Source organism: Tamandua tetradactyla, chromosome 11 (assembly GCF_023851605.1).
Source record: "Tamandua tetradactyla isolate mTamTet1 chromosome 11, mTamTet1.pri, whole genome shotgun sequence".
Classification (NCBI taxonomy): Eukaryota; Metazoa; Chordata; class Mammalia; order Pilosa; family Myrmecophagidae; genus Tamandua; species Tamandua tetradactyla.
Window position 1 is genome coordinate 79,208,979 of NC_135337.1, and position 22,675 is coordinate 79,231,653.

The window sequence follows — 22,675 nt, forward strand, 5'->3', positions numbered from 1 at the left end:
AATGAGGCGGAACCCACTCACAGTGCACCTGAAGCGGGTAGGCAGTGTTGCCCTGTTTGGGCCACACCCTGAAGGGTGCTGGGCCTCCCGGTGGGGTGGGAAGTAGGGGGGGACTGCCGGGCTCAGGAAGCTGCACAGCACGGATGTTGTGTGTGTGTGCTGCCATTTCTCTGCAGGCCGGGACCTGTGCTCCTGTGTGGCTGACAGTCCTCCCTCCCCCCACTTCTGCGGCTGGCTATAGTCTTTCCTGGGGACGATGGTCTGCAGCAGGGGGGCGGGTGGGACCCCAAACCCAAAAGGCCCCCAGCCTCCCAGAGAAGACACGGGCAGCCAATCATTCAATATGGCTTTATTTTCTCCTCCTGGCCACAGGCCACAGCCAGCACGAGCTCTGCACAGGCTGCCTGCTGGCTGGCCCAAGGAAAGAAGGAAGCCGGCTCGGAAACATGGGTGCCAGCAACGCGATGCAACCCAGACAGAAGTCCCCTGACCCTGTGGCCGGGCTGGCATTGTGACCAGCCTCTGGGCAGGCAGCTGTTAGGTCTGTGGGGCCACCAGGCAAGGCGGGTGGGGAGGTCAGAGAAGGGAGAGAGCAAAGGAGCCAGAGGGGGCCACCCTGTGTCCCCACCGAGCCTGGCCTGGCAATGACCTGGATGCCAAGATGGGCAGATGGTGCCGGGGGTGAGGGACAGGGCAGGGACAGGAGCTGGGAACACACGGTGAGTTCAAGCTGTCCCTGCCCTCTAGGCCCAACATCCCCATGGACAGCAGGGACCAGGCTGGGGGTGGCGGTGAGCAGCACTGGCCCAGGACGCAGTGGCCAGGCCAACAGTCCTGGTGGCTATGAGGACCTAGGGCCTTGGGGTCCCTTCTTGCCCTGCTGGCACTGAGCTAACGCTTAATTAACCATATTGCTAAAGAACCAATGATCCCGGTCACCCTATGGCCAAGGCCCCTCCCTCCAGCCCCCCCCCCCCCCCCGCCGGAGGAGGCTGCACCCCACAAAGGGCCTGGGGTGGCCAGAGATTCCTACCCCCTACCCAAAACCAAACCTACCCGGCTCCCATGCCCTCCTCGGGGTCCCGGGGTTGGGGCTGGGCAGGATCAGTGGCAGTGGAGGACATGGCCTGGGGGAGACAGTCTCCACTCAGTTACCAGGCGTGGGCCATCTTCCTCCATGCAGGTGCTGACTGGACGGAGAAAGACGGCGTGTGGGCTTTGGGAAGGGACAGAGCAGAGGCGAGGGGCGTGAGCAGGGAGGGAGGTGAGGAGCAACCTATCCCGGGGCCCCCGCAGAGTGGGCCTGGTCACGGCAGTCAGGCCCAGCTGGAGAAGGAGGTGCTATGCAGGGAACTTTCCCCTGGGCCGGAGCTGAGCTCACAGGCCAGAGAGAGATCAGGCAGCAAGGGCTGGGCCCAGGGTGCAGGGCAGGGGCTGGAGGGCCAAGCACAGCCTGACGCAGGGTCCTGCTGGCTGGAGCAGGAGGGCCAGGCAGCAGGTAGGCTCGGGGCGTCCCGCCGTGCTCTCTTTAGTCCAGTTTACATGGCTCGAGGGGGCTCAGCCCGAACCTCACGCCACAGGCTTTCTACTGAGCTTTCCTCAGGAAAAAATATAAGAGAGAATCCCCCAAATCCTAAATAGCAAACCAGACAACCTCTGTAATTCAGTGTTTCGGGAGCTGTGCAGAGAGTGAGGTGGCTGGCGCCTGCCAGGCATGTGTGTCCGGCAGAGGGGGGTCCCGGAGGTGTGACCGGGTCTTCTAGGCAGTGGGTGAGGCTGGTGGAGCAGGGAGGGGTGGCAGCACAGGCAGGGGGGCTCATGGCTCGGGGGGCCCCCGTCACTGAGTCTTGGCCTTCAGTAGCAGCCTCTGAACTGTCTTGTAGAGGAGGTCGAAGTGCTGGGGGACACAGGGGGGTGGGAGTAAGGGGCGGGTGCTGGAGGGGACACTGCTTGAGTTGGGCCTGGGTACTCGCAGCACCCAAGCCAGTCCACCCACCGCCCAGACTATATCAGCAGCCCCCAGGCCGGCCCACCCACCACGCAGACATCATCGGCAGCCCCCAGTGCGGCCTACCCACCGCCCAGACTATATCGGCAGCCCCCAGGCCAGCCCACCCACCACCCAGACATCATCGGCAGCCCCCAGTGCGGCCTACCCACCGCCCAGACTATATCAGCAGCCCCCAGGCCGGCACACCCACCACCCAGACCTCACCAGCAGCCCCCAGCCCATGTGCCTACTCACCTGGACAGCCGTGTAGGCCATTCCGAGGTAGGCACCGATGCAGACGGCCAGAAGCAGGTCAAAAATAGCTGGCTTGACTCTGGAGAGGGAGAGGGCCGCGGGCTCAAGGGGGGGGTGCGGGCTGGGAGACACAGCCCAGCTCACCACAGTCCCCTGGGCTAATGCCCGCACAGGATGGGGGTGGCTCAACTGGGAGCGCTGGGCTCCCAAGGGGACCCCAGATGGCTGCTCACCTGTATGCGTTCATCACCTGCTTCAGCTGGTCGTAGAAGACAAACTCGGGGTCTCTGGGGAGAGAGAGTGTTTTCAGGGGGCTTACACTGATGGAGGACCCAGCCGGCCACATCCTGTTCCCAGAGCTCGATTTCGAGGCCGAGGTGGATCCCATGGCCTCTAAACACAGGCCACGGCCCGGGAATGAGAGCCCTGCGTGTATGTTGGCACAAGGCCACCTGCTGTCTCTTCTGAGAAAGTAATGTTATTCTGAAATAACATCCCTCCTCATTTTTTGGAGTGTTAAATGTACTTCTAAAGATGAAATATGGTGACTATAGAAATTCTGCTGATCTGGAAGCATTTCTGTAGAGGAAGAGGGAACACAGCTGAGGAATCAGAGACCAGGGGACAGTGGCTGGAAGTCCACTCTGAGCCCCAGTTTCTTTTTCTATCAAAGATTTCTATCTCCTGAGAGAGCTATGAGTGCTCATGAGACGAGAAGAGGGTGGTGAGCCAGTGCAGGGGTGGGGTGGGGGGTACAAAGTGGTCTCAGGGACACATCTTGCCTGTAGGTGCCCAGTGGGCACCTCTTCCACCCTAGGTGCCTGAGGTGCTTGTTCAGCTCACCTGGGAGGTCAGGAATATAAAGTACAAAAACAAAACCAAAAACGAACCTTGGGGGGGTGCCCACACTGGGGAGGAACAACCCCAGGGTGGATAGGGGACCCGACCCCAGGATGAGACTCGGGTAAACTGAGGCCTGGAGCTTGAGAGAAAGGAACACTGAAGACGGGTGAGGTGTGTGGCATGACCTTATAAAATCCCGCACACCCAGTTAAATTTGAATTTCAGGTAAACAACGAATAATTCTTTTAGTATAAGCATATCCCAAATACCGTAGGGGATATACATATACTAAACCAAACCAAACACACAGAATTTGTTGTTGTTTTGAATTCAAATGTCACCAGGCATCTGCGGGTTTTTTAACCCCTTCCCGTGTTTTCATCCGCGGGATGGAGGCTTCCAGGAGACGCAGCGCAGACGCACGGTGTTCAGACTCCCCCGGTGAGGGGGAGCCGGGGAAGGGGTGGGCGGGGCCTCACCGCTTGTCGGCCTTGGCGTGGTGCTGCCGCACGTCCTTCAGGTAGCGGCCCAGGTAGTGCTCCAGCGTGCTGAGGAAGGTGCTGTCCTTGCCCAGCAGCTGTGCCGCACGGGGCTGGTGGGTGAGCCAGTCCATCACCGAGTCCAGCTGCTCCTGCTGGATCTGCTGCAGGGGAGGGCTGCTGCGGTCATAGCCCCCCACCCCCGGCCCCCACCCTCACCCCCACCCGGCCCCCTTACCATCTGCTCGGTGAAGACGGGCATGTCGGGAGGCGTTCCCTGGGGAAAGAGGAGGGCACAGCTCGGCGCGGCGGGCTGGGGCAGGGGTGGGGGGTGCTCGCGGCGGCGGCGGGGAGGGGGGGGCTCACCTTCTCGGTCAGGTTGTAGATGACACGTGTCAGGGCCTCGGCGATGATCCTTGTGTTTCGAGTCAGGGTTTTAGAGTCGACCCGAGACCTGCGAGGGGCGATGGCAAAAAAAAAAAAAAATGTCTTTCTTAAAGGGGACAGTTTGTTCGGTTCAACAACCCCAAAGCAAACAGTAAAAAGGGAGGAAAGCGACCGCTTCGTGGGTCACTTCCCTGGGCCTCAGGTTCCTCTTTAGAATAGGGGAGGGTCCTCCCTGCCCCTCCATCCCGGGCTGCCTTGAGCCCCCTGTGGGTGCATCTGCAGAGCGTGGAGGAGTGCGTGGGGCCAGCCTTCTCTGAGCTCAGGGTCCGAAGGGGCTCGGGCTCCACCAAGCCTGCAGCTGCCAGACATGGCTTTACTACTCAGAGCTGGGAGAACGGGGCTCACTTGAGTTAACTCAAAGACTCAAGTTTTGGGCCTGGAGAACGGGGCTCACTTGAGTTAACATAACAGGGCTGAACTGTGCCCCCCCCCCAGATGATATACTGACATGCTCACCCCCACCCCCACGAACTCGACCCTCTTTGGAAATGGGGTCTCTGAAGAGGTGAGTACTTAAAACAAGGCCAAACTGGAGAAGAGGGGCCTCATCAACTATGACAGGTGGCCTTACAGGAGGGAAATCTGGACAGAGACATCTAGGAAGAGGCGAGCTGAAGACAGAGGCAGAACTGGAGGCCACAAGCTACAAGCCAAGGAATCCCACGGATGGCTGGAAGATACCAGAAGCCAGGAGAGAGGCAGGGAAGGGATTTCTTCCCTGGAGACTCCAAAATCACACCTGAGACCCTGGGCAAGGAGGCCTGACCTTTGTCAGCAGGACACCCTGTTACACAATGTTGTGAAAAGGGTCGTTTTGCAGTTTTCACTGACTTGGGAAATTGTACTGTGATGGTGAAAAAAAAACAGGCAGAAAACAGCTCCCCAGCCTCATCTCAACCACGTACAGGAAGCCAGAAGCAACGCAAGACAGTGGCAGGGGACAAGCTGTCAGCAAGGAGGTCTTGGGGTGATGGGACGGCAAGAAAGCATCTTGTCCTAGAACAGGGGGTGGTAAACGATGGCCCACGGGCTAAGCTGCCTGGTTTTGTATGGCCCACGTGCTAAGAATGCTTTTTTTTTCTTGCATTTTTAAGTGGCTGAAAAAAAAATCAAAATAATAATCACAACACATGAAGATGTATATGAAACATCACATTTCAGTGTCTACCAATAAAGTTTTATTGGTACACAGCCACAAGCTTATATTCTCCTCTAACGCTGGAAACAAGTCCATAATATTCTCCACTCAACACTCCAGTTCAACATTGTGCTGGAAGCCCTAGCTAATGCAAGAAGACAAGAAAAGGAAGGAAGAAATAAAACTGCCTTTGTTCCCAGAAGACATGATTGTCTAAGTAGAAAATCCCAAAGACTCGACCAAATAATTCCTAGAACTAAAAGCCCTTATAATAAGGTCATAGGACTATAAGCCCTTATAGTAAGGTCATACGTTAAAGGTTAATATCCAAAACAAACTGTTGTCCAGTACACTAACAATGAACAGCTGGAACTTGAAATTTAAAAATGCAACACAGTGGGTGGGCCACAGTTGGTTCAGCAGGCAGAATTCTTGCCTTCCATGCCAGAGACTTGGGTTTGATTCCCGGTGTCTGCCCATGCAAAAAATAAAAAGAAAATAAAATACAACACCGTTTATATTAGCATCAAAGAAAAAGAAAGAAATAGTCATAAACCTAACAAAATAAATGCAAGGAAAACTAAAAAAACTCTAATGAAAAATCAAAGGTGTATTGACTTTTCAATACACCTGATGGAGAGGTATTCCACGTTCATGGATAGAAAGACGCAATTTGATTAAGATGTCAGATCCTCCCAATTTGGTTTACAGATTCAACGTCATTCCTGTCAAAAATCCCAGTGAGTTATTTTAAGGCTACCGACCAAACTGATTTTTAGAGTTTATAAGGAAAGACAAGGGTCCAGAAACAGCTAACACACTCCTGGAGAACCAAGCTAAAGGACTGATACTACCTGACTTTGAGACAGTGTGGTCCCAGCAAAAGAACAGAAAACAGGCTAAAGGAACAGAAAAGAGATGCTGGAAATTAACCCACATGTTTTTGGGACATTTTCAGGGTGTACAGATGAATTAAGCAGATAAGACAGAGTTCCCATCACCCCAATTTTCCCTATTATTAACATCTTGCAATAGCTTGGGACATTTGCCCAATATTGATCCATTTACCAGGAACTCAAGCCCAGAGTTTCCATCAGGGTCCCCTCTTTGCATTGTCCAGTTCTCTGGGTTTTAAAGAAGAGTGTCATGCCCCAGGCTCCCCCCTTCACCTCTTCCCCCGAGCCCTTGATCTTTTTACTGTCTGTATACTTTTTGCCTTGTCCAGAACATCACGTGATTGGAAACACACAACAGGCTGCCTTTGCAGACAGGCTTCTTTGCCTTAGCCACGTGCACTTAAGTTCCCTCCGTGTTTTTCTGTGGCTGGAGAACCCCTTCTTTTCATCCCTGAATACACTCCCTTGAATGGAAATGCTGTAGTTAGTTTATCTGTAGTTGCTTCACCTCTCAAGGAACATCTTGGTGGCTTCCAGTTTTGGGTAATTATGAACAAAGCTGCCCCCAAAGATGTGGGTTTTCATCTCCTTTGGGTCCATTCCTAGAAGCATAACTGCTGAATTGTATGGTAAGTTCTTGTTTGGCTTTGTAAGAAACTGCCAGACTGTCTTCCAAAGTGGCTGGATGGTTTTGCATTCCCACCAGCAATGAACACTGCCAGTATTTAGCACTGTTTTTTTTTTTTTTTTTAATATATTAAATTCTGATAGGCACACAGTGGTATCTCATTGTCATTTTAATTTGCAATTCCTAATGACATGTGATGTCGAGCCTTCTTCATGTATTTTCTTGCCATGTCTATATCTTCTTTGGTGAGGCATCCCCATTCAGATCCTTTGCACCTTTCTTTAAATTGTTGAGTTTATTGTATATTTTGGACACAAATCTTTTTTCAGATACATATTTTTTATTTTCTCCCAGCCTGTGGCTTGTCTTTTCATTCTCTTAACAGTCCCATTCACAGAGCAGAAACCTTTGATTTTAGTGAAGTCCAACTTACACATTTTTTTCTTTCATAGATTGTGATTCTGGGGTTGATTCTAGGAAGCCTTTGCCAAACCCAAGATCACTTAGATTTTCTCCTGTCATCTTCTAGAAGTTTCACAGTTTTCCTTTCCACACTTAGGTCTGTGGTCTATTCTGAGTTCATTTTTGTGAAAGGTAAAAAAACCCGCATCTAGATTCTTTTTTTTTCCCAAGTGGCTGCCCAGCTGTTCCAGCGCCACTTGTTGAAAAGACTTTTCTCCACTGAATTGCTTCTGCCCCTTTGTCAGGTTCCCTGGCAGCTGGCGGTGGCTGCTCTGCCCAGGCTGACTCTTGAAGAGAACCCGGCTCAGTACGGAGACAGCCTGGTGAGAGCTGCCCAGGCAGGACAGTGGGGACCCCACAGGCCCCCAAGGGGAGCAGAAGCAAGGAGCAGGCCCAGCAGGGGACAGAAACTCACCTCTAGAGATAGGCCCAGGTCCAGGGTGAGGCGGGCGAGGCACGCACACTGGATGCAAGATTTAAGGGGGAGCCCAAAAAACTCAGCCATTGAAGTAAATATTGTCAGGTGGCATATTAGTTTGTTAATGCTCCCGGAAACGTAGTATATCAGAAATAGATTGGCTTTTATAAATGGACTCTATTAAGTTACAAGTTTATAGTTCTAAGGACATAAAAGTGTCCAAACTAAGGCATCCAGAGACAGATAGATACCTTGACTCAAAAAATGCCGATCTGGGAAGACACGTGGCTGGCACCTGCTGGTCCTTTGGCTTCTGGTTTCAAACAGCTTCCCCAGGGGCGTTTTCTTTCTGCATCTCCAAACGTTTCTGTCTCTATCAGCTCTCTCTGTCGGCACTCCAAGCATCTCCAAATGTCTGCACCTCTGTGGGACCTGAGCAACTATTTTCTCCAAAATGTCTCTCATTTTAAAGGACTCCAGTAAACTGATCAAGACCCACCTTGAATGGGTGGAGTCACAGCTCCATCTAATCAAAAGGCCACACCACAGTTGAGTGGGACAATCTCCATGGAAACAATCTAATCAAAGGTTTCCAACCTACAATATTGAATCAGGATGAAAGGATATGGCTTTTCTGGGGTTCACAACACTTTCAAACCAGCACAGGTGGTGTTTTAAAAAACAAATAATCGGGTGGGCCACGGTGGCTCAGCAGGCAAGAATGTTTGCCTGCCATGCCAGAGGACCTGGGTTCGATTCCCGGTGCCTGCCCATGTAAAAAAACAAACAAACAAACAAACAAATAACGAATGCAGAAAACCCACAGGGAACAAAATGAGAAGATGGTAAATCCTGCCTGACCTAATCCCCCAGTAGCCTGACATGCCTCCCCTGTCTTCCCCTAATCCCGGCCCCACAGGGACCTGTCTTCATTTAGTTTGGGTGTCTTGCCAGCCACAATGCTTTGTACCCATTCTGATGGGTTTTTAAATGCTGCGCTGCCATGTCATTCATGCTGACCTGGGAGTTTTCTTGGTGCCCCCCTAAACCGTGAGCCCGAGCCTTGCCCCCCCTGACCAGGTCGCAGCCTGGTCCCGGCCCCACCTAAGCCTGCAGGAAAAGGGGCACAGCAAAGAGATCCCCACTTTGCTCTCTTGTCAAATGAGGGTCAGAGGAGAGCACATGTGTGTGTGTGGGGGGTGGTTCTAGAGGCACAGAAGGGGGGTTCCACCCCAGGGGTGTGGGCCCATGCACAAGGCTCAACTGCTGAGCCTTGGCGTCCTTGCCGCCCTCGTGCCCAGTGTGTGTGTGTTCCTGGCTGCCGTGACCCACTCTGAGCCCTTTGGCTGCAGCAGGCGGCATCACCATCTCCCACGAGTCTCATCACAAACTTGAGGCTTAACGGAATGGAAAACAGATTCTCCCGCAGCTCTGGAGCTTGGAAGTCTGAAATCAAGGTATCAGTGGGCCACATTCCCTCTGGAGGCTGACGGGCTCTGGAAGGGGTTGGCTAGCCGTCCATGATGGGTCTTGGGCCTATGACTGTGTCACTGTGGTCTTGGCCTCCACCCATGGCTGTCCAGTCTGTGCCCAAAGTTCCTTTTCTTATGAGGCCACAGTAATATGGGATCACAGCCACCCTAAGCCGTGGCTTCATCTTAATGCATCAGAGCTTTAAAGATCCTATTTCCAAATAAGGTCACACTCACGGGACTGGGGGTTAGGACTCAAGCATGTCTTTTTGGGGGGACATAATTATATCCAGAACATACGTGAACCCCCACTTCATTTTTTTCTGCCCTGTAGAGGACTGCCTGGAAACATTTTAAAGCTTAGTTAAATGATTTGAGGAGCCACTGGCCCGAGGACTCAGAAAACGGCGAGGGAAGCACTGGGGAAGGAGAAAATCCACCTGCTGGGCCTCACGGCCCAGGAGGAATGTTGGGGACGAAGCAGTCTCAGTCCAAGCGAGGCATGAGGTGGCAGTGGCCTGGAAATGCTCTATCCCCTTCGCTATGGGCTCTGACCCTGCTCCACTCTTACCCACCCACCTTTCCCCTGACTCTCCTTGGTTTGCTTGCCTCTCTCCTGGCTCACGCCCCTTGGTTCTGATATCATCTCCTTCAGGAGGCCCTCCCTGACTGCCCTGAGATTTGGCTGAGCTGTCTGTGCTCTGAAAATGCCCCTGCCCCATGCAGGCTGGGACGGTGGTTGTTAACTACAGCCCTCACCAGAGGTGAGAACCTCTTCCAAGAAACCCCTCCCCATCCCCAGCAAACCAGCATCAAGGAGCTGGGTCTGCCACCCGGTGTATGCCAGTAAGCGTGCACTGGGTGTGCAGAGTGTAGTCCCAGGTCCTGGGACACGGCAGTGGACACTACAACACAATCTGTCTCCTGACCCCATCAAGGGACAATACACAAGGTGGAAAAGTAAACCATAGGAAATTCAGGGTCATGGAGGGGAATGACACAAGGTGTGTGTGTGGTGGGGGCTGGGCATGTGGGCAACTTTAGGCAGGTGAGTGGAAGGGTGGGGAGGACTACTGAGGAAGTGTGTGAGGCCAAACTGCATGGGGGTGGGGTACATGAGCTTTCTGGGTGTGGGCGCAGCACATGCAAAAGCCCTGGGACAGAGACACTGGGTCTGAGGAACTGAATGGAATCTTAGTCACCTGGCCCTAAATCAGGGGCCACCAGGGGCTAGCAGTTCCACGTGAGGGGTGGGTCTCCCCAAGCTTCCATTTTGCTGTTCCTACAGAGGAAAGCTTGGGAACTGCCAGGCTCTAGCCCCAGGACCTGTCCCTCCCATGCTCATGGGCTTCTGAACTGCCCCCTCTTTGTCCCTAACTCCTCCAGCAGCTGCCCATCCCACCCCAGACCTCACCACTGGCCCCTTCCCTGCTGCCCACAATACTCCTCCCCTGGGGTTGGGTGCCTGGCAGGGAGTAGTGCCAGGATGTACTCACCGTACATCCATAATGCTGCTGCGCCGGCCATCACGGTGGCTCTCCAGATGGGAAAGCGTGAAGGCAGGCAGTCGGCGGATGGCGAAGCGCTCATGCTCCCAGGCCAGGATGTCCTCTGCCAGGTTAATCTTCTTGTGCAGCATGGAGAAACGCACAGCTGGAAACTGGTGGGCAGCCACCTGCAGATGGGTGGGCAGGCAGGGTCAGAGGGCCCGGGGGTCTGGTCACCCAGCCAGAGGGCTCAGCCAGGCCCCCGCCAGCACCTCATGCAGGCAGCTGCCCAGGTCCCCCTGGTGCACTCCATAAATACCTGCCGGTCAGGGAAGTGTTGTCAGGCCAGAGCCCAAAACTGGCTGGGCCCAACTTCCCCCAGAAGTTTCCTCACCACCTAAACCTCCTGCATCTGGAAAATGGGGAGTGAACCACCTGCCCCCCAGAAATGCTGCCTGGTATGGCTGGGGCAGAATGAAGACATCCCAGGGAACAAAGCTGGGTGTTGGGGTGCAAGAAAGAGTGAGGGGTTCGATACTCACAATGGACAAAAGGGGGTCGCAGCCCAAGTGTCCATGACAGACGAAGGAGAAACAAACATAACGGGGTACCCCTGCATGATGGACCATCACTCAGCCATAAATAGAAATGAAACTCTGATTCAGGCTATAACATGGGTGAGCCTCAAAGACCTCGTGTTGGGTGAAAGAAGCCGGACACGGAGGGAGGGATATCACAGGATCTCATTTACAAGAAATAACTGGAACAGACAAATTCATAGAGACAGAAGGGAGATGAGGGGTTAGCAGGGCTGAGGAGGTGGGAAGGGGGAGCCAAGGCTCCGTGGGTGCAGGGAGATGGAAACGTCTGGGTAATAGATGGAGGGGATGGGAGCACGACAGGATGGATGGAATTAGCACCACTGAACTGCACAACTGAAAGGGGTAAAAATGGGAAATGTTAGGTTGCGATCGCATTATCACAACAAAAATGTTTAAAGAAAGAGAGAGGAGCTGCGATCAGCCTACAGGGTTGGGTGTGTGGCCCCCGCCAGGCATGGCCCCCCAGCCCTTCCCCCCAGGAGGCACCTACCATCTCGAGCTCCCGCAGGAAGGCGTGCTGCAGTGTTCCCTCCCGGGGGGGCTTGGACACATGAAGGTACAAGCTGTTTCCCCGGCCCAACGTATCCAGGCAGAGGACAAAGGCCACGTTGTCCTGCAGCAAGCTGGAGTCTGCATGGGGGCAACGAGCGCTGGTCAGGGTGGGGGGCAGCAAGACAGAGAGAGCCCCCCACTGTAGCTCCCACCCCTCTACCCCTCCACCCCCCCAGAGCACTCACCTGTGTGGTCCAGGTTGTCTTCCAACCAGCGCTTGGTTCCCTGGTAGTTAAACTTGCCCCCTCCGGAAGCAAAGAACAGGAGATTGTACCTGGCAGGGGAGGACCAGGTGTGTTAGCTTTGACAGGTGTGCATCCTGGGATGGAGGAGAGACAAGGCCAGGTCGTAGAGCCCCCAGAAGACAGCAGCAAGCTTGGAAATATCCCCCCGCCCTCCCAAGGTGGGAAACCCTCACCAGCCCTTCACAAGGCACGTCCCCCACCTTGGCATGGCTGACATCAAAGCTGTGTCATACTCTGGGGTGGGGGCATCCTAGGCACTGGAAGGGTGCCGAGTTGCCTCCCAGGCTCCCCCCACTCGATGCCAGGTGAACCCACCACCCCCCATTCTGACAACCACAAAAGGCTCCAGACATTGCCAAGTGTTCCCTGGGGGGGGGGGGGGGGGGCCGAGTAGGCTGGCGAGAACCACAGCTTCAGGGGAACAGTCTCTGAGCTTCCTCAAACCCAGGAGGAGCTGTGCTAAAGGAAAACTGAACACCTGCTAAATACCCAGGAAAACAGAATGAAACTGCCCTTATAAGGAGGAAAGCTGTACTGCTTCGCCGGGGCAGGGGCAAAGCTAGAACTGTGATGGTGGATGGGTGGAGGCCCCACCGCCTGCCTGCCTCTCCACTTACTGCCCGGCCCCCTTCATCCTGCTGGCTTCCTGCACATTTCACAGCAGCTGAGGTACACGATGCAATGCCCAGGGGACCTCAGCCCCTGCCAGAAGCCCTCCATGGAGAGCCCTGGGACCCCAGCCTCTGCCCTGGGTGTTTCCAGGCTGCAGCTCACGGGCCCCCCTGCTAACCTGTCCAGTGTCAGCCACTCTCCGGCAGGCTGTAGGTGAGCGGAGTGGGTGGGGCTTAGACAGGATTCAATGGTTTGCCCCCCACTGAGATCAGCCTCTAGCCCGCTGGCCTGTGTCCTTGTGCCTGTACGTAAGGCCCCAGGAGCAGCAGGAGGTTGGCTGTTGCAGACTGAGGCTTGAACCCTGCCCCTGCCCTGGGGTGGCAGGTTAAGCCAGGAGGCCAGGGAAATTTCAATTCCAGATAAACAAACTTTTAAAATATAAGTATATTCCAATTATTGCACAGGATATCCTTAGCCTTAAAAAAAAGCAAGTTTTGTTTCGCTTATCTGAAATCCACATTTCACCGGGTGTCCTGCATTTTCATTTGCTAAATCTGGCCCCTCCACCCGCTACATGCTGGCTGAGTTTACATAAGTTTTTCCATCACTCTAAGCCAGCTGCCTCACCGGTAACGCAGAGGACACCACCAGCTGGTTGACCCCAAGTCGTTTCCAATCCCTTCTCGCTGTCTACCCTACACAGAGGCGACAAACGCTGACTGCCTTCCTGGACCTGGAGGAGCAGCTAATAGAGAGCCCCAGCCAATGAGACAAAAGCAGGCAGCTGCTGGGGGCAGGTGCATGAGGACGACCGTCTATCCCTTTTAAGACTCACCCCTCCTTCCCACCTGCACCCTGCCTGAACTTGGATGCAACAGCTGGAACTGGGCAGTTACTTTGTGGCCACAAGGACAAGGCACTGAAACCCTGAGATGTGTCCACACAGCCTGGACCTTTTTGAGCTGCTGAGCCAATACCTGCTGCCACCTGCCTCCAGCTCACTTGTCTCCTAGAGGACACCAGCTCTGTTAGTTGTTCTCAAACACGGGGGTGACGCTGCTGCCCAGGGAACACTGCACAGCATGTGGGGACATCTGGGGTGGTTATCATTGGGGGAGGGGGAGCACTGGGACTGAGTGGGTAGAAGCCAGGTGGTTGATAGATATCTGACAAGGCACAGGACGGGTCTCTCTAGAGGGCGATCCGGCCCAGGGTGCCAGCAGGGAAGGCGACATGCTGACAGCCAGCTGGGGGCCCCCGTTAAGTGCAGCCGCGAGTATTCCCGCCCCACTCACAGAAGCAAAGGAAGCACCAGCCACGCGGGGTGGCGGAACTCGGCAGGATGGAGCCTGCCAGGAGCTCAGCTCCCTTTACCCACAATGCCAGCATTTCTGCAGTTGTAAAGCCCCTAGGCCACCCCCGCCCCACTTACGCAGCATGAGTGCGCTTGTATGTGTAGAGTCTGGAGAAGAGCCGAGCGAGCTCCAGCAACACGGAGATGCCGCTTCCGTTGGAGTCTGCGCCGTGTGACAGCCACTGCAGACAGGGGCCAGGTGGGCAGGGAGAGGGGCCCGCGGTGAGTCTTCCTCGGGAGGCCCCACGGTGCTCCTGCCTGGTGACTCCTCCCACTCCCACCCAGCTGTCTGGACCCCCAGCCTGGCCACCCCCACAGCTGCCCTCGCCCCCCTCTGGCCTATCAGTTGTCAGCTCTGAGCTTTGGGGACGTGGCTGGGCTCACTCCTCTCTTCACAGAACCCCCCAACCTCTAACTGGGGGTGCCTGCTGCTGGCCTGCGCCTTGCACCATCGCACCCGCCTGCCACAGAGAAACCAACGCAGCCTTTCCCCCAGCCTGATCATCACTCTCCTCCCTCCTCAGGGTGCCAGGGAAGTCCATCTGAGTCTACAACGGAAACCACATGCCACCCAGGGGATGAGAACCGGTTCTGGGGAGAGGGAAAATCTCATAGATGCTACCCAGATTCCCAGGAGATGGGTGGTATGAAAACTGATGAGGAACAATGTTACACCAACTGATCAATGCCAGGAGCCGAAGGCCAGGTGTCATGTTACCGAACATACATAAATTTCCAGAAAAGACAACTCCACAGAGATGGGAAGCAGAAAAGGGGGTGCCTGGGGTTTGGGGGAATGGGGGAGGGGTGATCAGGGCAAAATGTCTGAGAGGCTGCTTGGGGGTGACAATGGAAGAAAGGCCAAGAAGCCCTGTTCTCAGCTGACCGCCCCGAGTCCACCTGTGGGTTCCGGCAGGCTCAGGAGCCCTCAAGAATAGAGGTTGTGTCCACCTCCCCAGCACAGGGCCCCGGACAGAGCACCCCCCGTAGCTCACGCCAGAATGCAGGACAACACCCCACCTCCCCCCAGCACCCTGCCCCCTCCCACCCCGACCCCCTCCCACCCCGAGAAAGCAAGACTTTCTCAACACAGAAAGTAGAGCGCTGGTTCGCTGGTGGGGACCCCAACCTTGCTGGGTCTGGTGCTCTAGGCAGCCTGGAACCCTGGGAAGGAACACAGCTTGTGTCAACTGCTGTGCAAAAGAGAAGCCATGTGGGAGGACCCAAGGCACTGCCCTCGGAAAGGGGTGGCCCTCGGCTGGTACAGGGAACCTGAGGCCCGATATGGGGGGCTCACAGTGTTTGAGCTATCTGCACAAACAGTGCAGCTCATGCCGAACGCCTGCTGTCCTCCCGGGGTCTAGATGGGTCTGTGCGAGGCAGAGGTGCCTATGTGACCAGTCCCAATAAAAACCCCAGGAACTGGGTCTCTAACGAGCTTCCCTGGGAGATGGCACCTCACACATGCTGTCCCCACACACTCCTGGGGGAACTGAGTGCATCCTATGTGCCCGCACGGGGAGAGGACTCTGGAAGCTTCTGCTTGTCTCCCCTGGACCCAGCCCCAAATGCCTGTCCCCTTTGCTGATTGTACTCTAGGGTCTCTGGGACCCTGACAGACACCGTGGGCTCAACTCCTGGCCTGGCTGCCTTTTTGTCATGAGACCGCCCCCCCCACCAAGAGACCCCACAACCCAGCTTAGCCTCAGGTCCAGCTATGCAACGGCCCCTTCCCCAGGGCCCTCAGCATGACCCGACACTGCACCACGGGCCCTTGGGGGAGGCTCACACCACGGACCTTGATGGGCTGGGGTCCAGGGAAGGGTGGTACGTACAGGGGCCACTCCGAAGGCGTCGTAGTGGGCCACGATGACGATGGTGGGCAGGTCCTCTCCACCCAGCCCTGTCAGCCGCCCCTGGAGAGAGAAAGGCTGTAAACAGCTTTGCTCGTGTCTGGGCACACCAGGGACCACCAGGGTCACCGCCAGGGCTCATCACTGCTGTCAGGAAGAAAGGGTGTGGGTGACGACTCTATGGAGGCGTCTGTACCTGACCCTCAGAGCCCCAAGGGAGCCCCCAGAGGAAGGGATGGAGTCCAGGAAATGGGAACCCCACCCCTGCTTTGGCCAGGACAGCTCCACCTTGTACATTTTCCTACCAGGGTCCTGTGTAAGCTGTGTCTGAGAAGGAGGTGTTTTCCCATGGGAAAAGGACCTTTACCCCAGCAGTCAGGACCCTTTGAGGTCCACCTGTCCTTTTCCCCATCTCTCTCATAAGGGGCCTGGCTTGAATTGTCTGCTCTATCCCAGGGGATGGCAAAATTTCTGTGAATGCTCAGAGAGTCAGTAATTTCAGCTTCGGCAGGCCAGGTGAGCTCTCGTGAATGCTCAGCTGGCCGGGGAGGATGACAGCAGCCAGAGGCAGTGCGTGCACAAAGTGGGAGAGGCTGTGTGCCAATAAAGCTTTATATATAAAAGCAGGTGGCTGGCCCCTGGGCCTAGTTTGCTAGCCCTGCTCTAGCCATGGGAATCTGGTAACTGCTCTTGCAGTAGGCTTTTTCACCTGGAAATCCTGCCCACCTGTCAAACGCTGAGCTCACAGTCTAACATCTCTGAGTCAAGACCACCTTGCTCAGCATGCCAAACAGAATTCTCTAGTGGGGCCCTGGGAGGCCTGGGGTCTGGTCTTATACATGCCCACTCCCCGGCTGTGGGACTGAGGCCAGGGCACGGTCCCCTTCCCTAGAAAGTGGCCCTGCTCACAGCACCTGGCTCATGGGCTCTCGCTAGAGTTAAACGACCAGATGGAAAAGACGCAATGGAGCCGCATCCTCCTCTCCTCCTTTCTGGGGCGCCTACTGGACACAGAGGCAGGACCCTGGGCACCGAGAAATCAAGGGGCCCTCTGTCCTAAAGCCGTCCAGCCCCGGGGTCTTTCCCGGTTTACTGCAGAGGGTTATGCTTTTCTTATTTTCACACCTGACAGCAAACTCTGAAGAAGCAGAGCCAGGTTTCTAGACACACGAGTAGCTGCTGGTGACTTGCTCTCCCGACCCACCCACAGGTAGCAGCCCATAGGAGGGGGCGGCCCAGGAGCCCTGGACACAGCGAGGGCAGGTGCGGGTGGGACCCAGGGGTGACAAAGGCCCGTTGCTTGGGCCTCCTGCCCGAGAACCAGGGCTGATCCCATAGTGGTCTAGCAGGCCCCCAGGAGTGTCATGAGAACAGGCCTGTGGTGTGCCAGCAGGACCCAGAGGACCCCACTGCCTCCCCACTCCTGGTTCCTGTGTGGACAACAGGCAGGGTACAGGACACGCGGCGGCGCAAATGCTTCTGGAACAAAAGGCTGGGGCTAGCAGGTCCAAACAGGCCCCGAAAGTGAGAAGGTTCTCGGCAGGCCCTCGGTGGCTCCGCCGGCTGCTGGCAAACCCAGGCTGGCCGTGCTTGTTTCCAACGAACCTCTGGGGAGCGGGAGGAAAAAGGACCCCGCTTGCCTGGTTTTCTATGCCCAAATCACTGACACATTTGATGCAGTTTTACAAAATTAATGATTGGCTTCACTTTAAACATCTCCATCCTCTTGTACAAAAGACTCAATCGTTGGGTGGTGTCCCCCCATCCTGAACCAGGCCCCCCTGGCCTGGACTCTGCTCAGTCACTGCATCCCCAGTCCCCAAGCCTCAGGCCCCCTACACACAGACCCACCTTGGGAGAGCCTTTCCTGACTTCCACCCACAGACCGGGGGCGAACGGCCACCTGGCCACAGCACCCAGCGCCTTGTAAAGCCCTCACATCACCACGTCCACTAGAACTGCCTATTTTGCCGCTCCAGCCCCCACCCCAAAAAGTGAGCTCTTTGGGGTGGGGTGGGTGGTAGCATCTTGGCCACCACTGCCTCCTTGGTGCCTGCAGAGTGGGGTCACCAAAGACACCAGAGTGGGGCGCTCATGCCTAACAGGGCAGGGGCTGTGTGGGTGAAAGGGAAATTCTGGTGATGGGTGGTGAAGAGGGCACCCTGACATTGCGAATGGGCCTGATCCCACTGAATGGGGGTGCCTGGGAGGGGGGGAATGTACGCTGCGTGTAGGTTGTCACACTAAGAGTGTGATGACAGGGAAACACAACTAGTAGTCCTGGATGGATCTAATATCAGGAGAAAAGGCCCGAAGGACAGCATTGGGAAACGTGAAAAAATTGGAATATAGACTGTAAGCTTTATGTTAAGTTCCCTGACCTTGATAACCTAAGTGAATATCCTTGTTCGTAGGAAGTGTGCCCTGCAGTAATGAGTGTTCGAGGAGCATGTGCATACAGCCTACTCCCAAACGCTCAGAAACAGGCAGATGGAGGGAAGGAGGGATGGATGGATGGAGAGACAGGGGTGTGGGGAAATGAATGTATAGAACGAAGGGTGGTGAATGGATGGATCAACGGATGGATGGATGGACACATGGACAGAGCGCTATAACAAATGCGGCAGGATGTTAAAAGTTGGGGCTCTGGGTATCTGGGACAGGGTGTGTGTTGGCATTCTCTGTGTTGGTTTCATATTATCTGTTACAACTTTCTTGTAATCTGAAACTAGTTTAAACGTAAAAGTTAAAGGCAAAAAACACTTGCAGGGAGGCACCCAATTCTCACCTAGCTGTGCCTGAAATGGTGCTCAGGAGTCTGGGGGTGGATGGCAGCTGCACTGCTCTAGGCCCACGTCCTGACCCCACCTGTGAGCCCTGAGAATCTGGCTGGGCAGAAGCCCAGTGAACATCAAAGGGGGTCTGGGGCAGCCCCACAGGGGAGCTAGCCTGCTTGTCCCCAGGTGCTCGCTGAGGCCCTGTGCATGCTGGCACCCAGGCCGGGCCATGAGAACACGATGGAGGCCAAGATGAGCATGCTCTTGGCTCTCATGACACTTGGGTCAGTAGGGAAGAAACAAACCATGCCCGAGTTGTGAAGGTTTCAGGAAGGCGCAATTAGTAAGGAGAATTACTAAGGGGAAAATAAAGTCAGATGACGGTTTGGGGGTGACAGGGGAGTGCCCAGCCACAGAAGGCCCCTCTGAGGACGAGGTGATGTGAAGTGATGAGAAGAGCAGCTGGGCTGGAGGGAGCACCCCATGTGAAGGGTGAGGGGTGGGGAGCAGTGCAAAGGCCCTGGGGCGGGATAAGGAAGCAGTGCATGTACCTGGGGCAGCAGGAAGTGGGCCAGAGGGTCTGACAGGCATCTGGCTGCCCCACAGAGTGGCTATACCACCACAGTGAGAAGTCAGGGCTTTTCTCAGATGCCACAGGAAGCTGCTGGAGGGTTTTGAGCCAGCTGGAGGGCAATGTCATCTGATTTTTCTTAAGAGCTTCCTCTAGTGGGAACAGGTGGTGGAGTAGGCGGTCCATGTACCAGGCGAGTTCTGTGCTTAGGGAGCCTTTGTGGATGGAAAGGGAGACCCAGGGCTCCTCCCCTGGGGCCCTGAGCCCTGAGGGCAGGACGGGGCACAGGCTCAGGGCGGGCGGGTACTCACCTCCACACTGGTGATGAGCCAGTCGCTCACCGCCTTGCTCTGGACGCCACTAGTGACCATCTGGAAGCCATTGGCGGTGGCTGTGTGCAGCAGCACTGAGGAGGGAGGAGGGTGGTCAGCCGGGTCAGGTGGGGGCTCCCAGACCACAGCTGGCCCCTTAACACCCCAACACCCCAGGCTGGAGGGCTCCAGGCTACGGGAAAACACCGGAAAGGAGCTAGAGGCCAGGGGGTCGGAGCAGGTTAAACCCACCTTGGCTCAGCCCGCCCAGAGCCCGAGGAAGCCCCTGGAGGTCAGATGCTAGTAACCTGGCAACCTCTCCCCGCAGGAGCCCATGGGCCTCACTTTCTAGATCCATCAGTGGGCGGAGCGATTCCGTGCCCGGGCCCAGTTTCCCGAGGATGCAGCTCACCATGAGGGCAGTTAGGAGGGCAGAAGACAAAAGCCCCCAAGGGACTGGTCATCGCAACAGTTTGTGACAACGGGACTTTCATAAGGCCAGTCCACGCTCCTCACTGCAACCCAAGGCCAAGAGAGCCTGAAAATCCCAAAGCTTTGCAACCTGCTTGTTGGCTTCGCTGACCTGGGCAGCCTGGAGGGTGCGAGTCACTCATTCCCCCGGGGTCACTACACATCTCACTGCAGAAATACCAAGTGGCTGCCCCAGGTCCCGCCGGGCCGGGTGGCATGTGTGAGCCGCGGCAAATGCTTTTCTAGTGCTTTCCCAAACCCAGAAGTCTAAACTCCAAAACCACTCTGGCTCCAGGGATTCTGGAAAAGGGTTTGTAGCTCCATATGCCAGAAAAAAAAACACGTGGCCGCTAAAAAGGAGGACGTTGTGACCCCGGCAAAGTCCCCCAGTCCAAGACCTGGTTTCCTTGTCGCTGAGATGCTTAGGAAAAACGTGGCTCAAGGCTTGGCAGCCTGCTACGGTCCAGCAGGCTGACGTCGATACTTAAGCCCACAGATAAACGAGAAGCCTCCCTTGTTCCAAAGCAGAGAAAGGGGACTGGGGCCTCCCTCTGGTCTCCTTTTAAAGTTTTATTGTTTTGTGGTCATAAAAGCGATGGCTACAAGAGGTAAGAAAATCCAGCCTCCAAAGCTTAAAGGAGGATGGGGATACACAGAGGTGGGGAAGACGGAGTTACTGCTTCATGGTTTAGGGGAAAGGAAAGCTTTGGTACTGGATGGTGTGACAGGGGTCTCCTCTGAGCTGCACACTCAAAAGGGGTGAGAACAGGAAATCTCATGCCTTCTATATGTGATCACAATACAACATTTAAAACTTTTTTTTTTTAAAGCGTAAAGGGAAAAAAAAAGTTACTCTAATCTTCCAATGCAAAGGTAATCAGCTTTGGGAGGCAGGTGAGTTCCCTTGCCATCTTTCTTTATGCTTTTCTTTCTAATGACCAAAGAGCCATTTTAACAGGCTTCTTCCCTTGATCAAAACATTGAAACCGTTACTTATTTGAGGACACGCTTCTCTTGAAATTAAGAGACGCCAGATCTTCAGCGACCGGCTATGAAGCTTTTTCTCAGTGTCGTTACAATACTTACTGCTCTACTAAATAACGGCCCTCCACATGCTATGTATTCATTTTGGACAAAGTCTGCCCTAACGTGTCACTGAGCACGTGTCATTTGGAGCCTGCTTCTTAGGTTCTAGGTGCACTTTAAAAGCATGATTGTTTTGTTCACGTAAGGTTTTATCATTGGGGGAAGCTGGGGGAAGAAACTTCCTGGGAAGTCTCTGTACTATTTTTGCAACTTCTTGTGAATCTTAAAATATCTCAAATTTAAAAGTTAATAAAAATAAATTAATCTTTGTGATTTATAGCTTGTCTTCACCACTAATTAATTATTGTAAACAAAGCACTTCCCAGGGCCATGAAAAAATTCTACCTAGATATCATTTTTTGACAGCTACTGAATATTCCAACAGGTAGAATGTCCCTTCTCCGTTCTCTCCCTGGCTGAATATTTAGGTATTTACAAAAATTCACTCCATTGCCACAATGCAGATGCCCACTCACCAGACTTTAATCTAGATTAGGGTTTGCCCAACATTTCTTGCAAAGAGCCAGAGAGCAAATATTTCCAGGCAGGCTGGCAGGTCTCTGTTGCAATCCTCAACAAAGTATGCTCTGGAATGAGAGTGCAAAAGCAGCCGCAAACAGGGAAATGAATGGGCCTAGCTGTGTGCCAATAAAACTTTATTGAAATTTTCATTACTCCAAAAAAAAAAAAACTATTGATTAAAAACAGGGGCCAACATGTTTCTTGAAGATTGTATAATGATACAGCTTTCACAATGTGACTGTGAGATTGTGAAAACCTTCTGTCTGAAGCTCCTTTTATCTACCTTGTCAACAGACAAGTAGAAGATATGGAATAAAAATAAATAATAGGGGGAACAAATGCTAAAATGAATTTAGTTTGAAATGCTAGCGATCAATGAAAGGGAGGGTTAAGGGGTATGGTTACGTATAATTTTTTTTTCTATTTTCTTTTTCTTTCTTTTTCTGTTGTCTTTTTACTTCTTTATCTGAATTGTGCAAATGTTCTAAGAAATGATCATGACGATGAATATGCAACTATGTGATGATATTGTGAATTACTGATATGTAAAACGGAATGATCATATGTTAAGAATGCTTGTGTTTCTTTCTTGTCATGCATTTTTAAAAAAATTTAAAAATTAATAAAAAAATTAAAACAACAACAACAAAAAAAACAGGGGCTGAGCTTACCCCACACCGAGAGTTCCTATAGTTGTTAATTTCGTCATGAGGAAATTTTAAAAGTCTTCTTTTTTTTTAAGGCTTAAACACATACTGCCAAGCTGTCTTCCCAAAAAGCTGGGTTGTCTGTCTGTCTAAGAATCCACCTGCTTTTTCTCTTTTTTCACGTCTGATATTTGATAGGTGAAAATGGCTTCTGTGGCTTCTTTAACCTGCTTTCCTTTGGTTACCTTTGCTGTCTCGCACTCAGCAGCTGGCCTGTTCTCCTGCGTTTCCCTCGAAAGGTGAACTTAGAGACCTGGGCTCATCACAACACCCACCCACCCTCTGGATGAGGGAAGTGGTTTTTCTCTTTCCCTAGGAACATCCCCAAGCCACACCAGGCCCCTGGGCATTTACTGAGCAGGTGGGGAGAAGTGAACAGACACCACTGTTGCTTTTTAAACCATCAGAGCCTGGTGAGGGCAGGACTTTCTCCACCACTTGCCAGGGAACCCCCCCCCCCCGCCACTGCCACAGCACCCCCACCCTGCAGCCCTGCG

General features: G+C 54.0%; 1 protein-coding gene across 2 annotated transcripts in view; it reads right to left on the minus strand.

The window, feature by feature from the left end:
- Window positions 1–332: 332 nt before the first annotated feature.
- Window positions 333–22,675, minus strand: part of NCLN (nicalin) — a 32,236-nt gene continuing 9,893 nt past the window's right edge. Inside the window, exons 4-15 of one of the 2 annotated variants that reach the window (XM_077121198.1) lie at window positions 19,393–19,487; window positions 15,716–15,796; window positions 13,959–14,062; window positions 11,855–11,943; window positions 11,608–11,747; window positions 10,525–10,703; window positions 3,934–4,021; window positions 3,806–3,844; window positions 3,568–3,728; window positions 2,479–2,532; window positions 2,246–2,324; window positions 333–1,897 (exon numbers count right to left, since the gene is read on the minus strand). In XM_077121198.1, coding sequence (XP_076977313.1) covers window positions 1,838–1,897; window positions 2,246–2,324; window positions 2,479–2,532; window positions 3,568–3,728; window positions 3,806–3,844; window positions 3,934–4,021; window positions 10,525–10,703; window positions 11,608–11,747; window positions 11,855–11,943; window positions 13,959–14,062; window positions 15,716–15,796; window positions 19,393–19,487 — 1,169 coding nt within the window. In that variant the 3' untranslated portion in view covers window positions 333–1,837. Of the gene's footprint in view, window positions 1,898–2,245; window positions 2,325–2,478; window positions 2,533–3,567; window positions 3,732–3,805; window positions 3,845–3,933; window positions 4,022–10,524; window positions 10,704–11,607; window positions 11,748–11,854; window positions 11,944–13,958; window positions 14,063–15,715; window positions 15,797–19,392; window positions 19,488–22,675 lie in introns of both variants that reach the window. The other variant, XM_077121196.1, reaches the window with a different exon arrangement.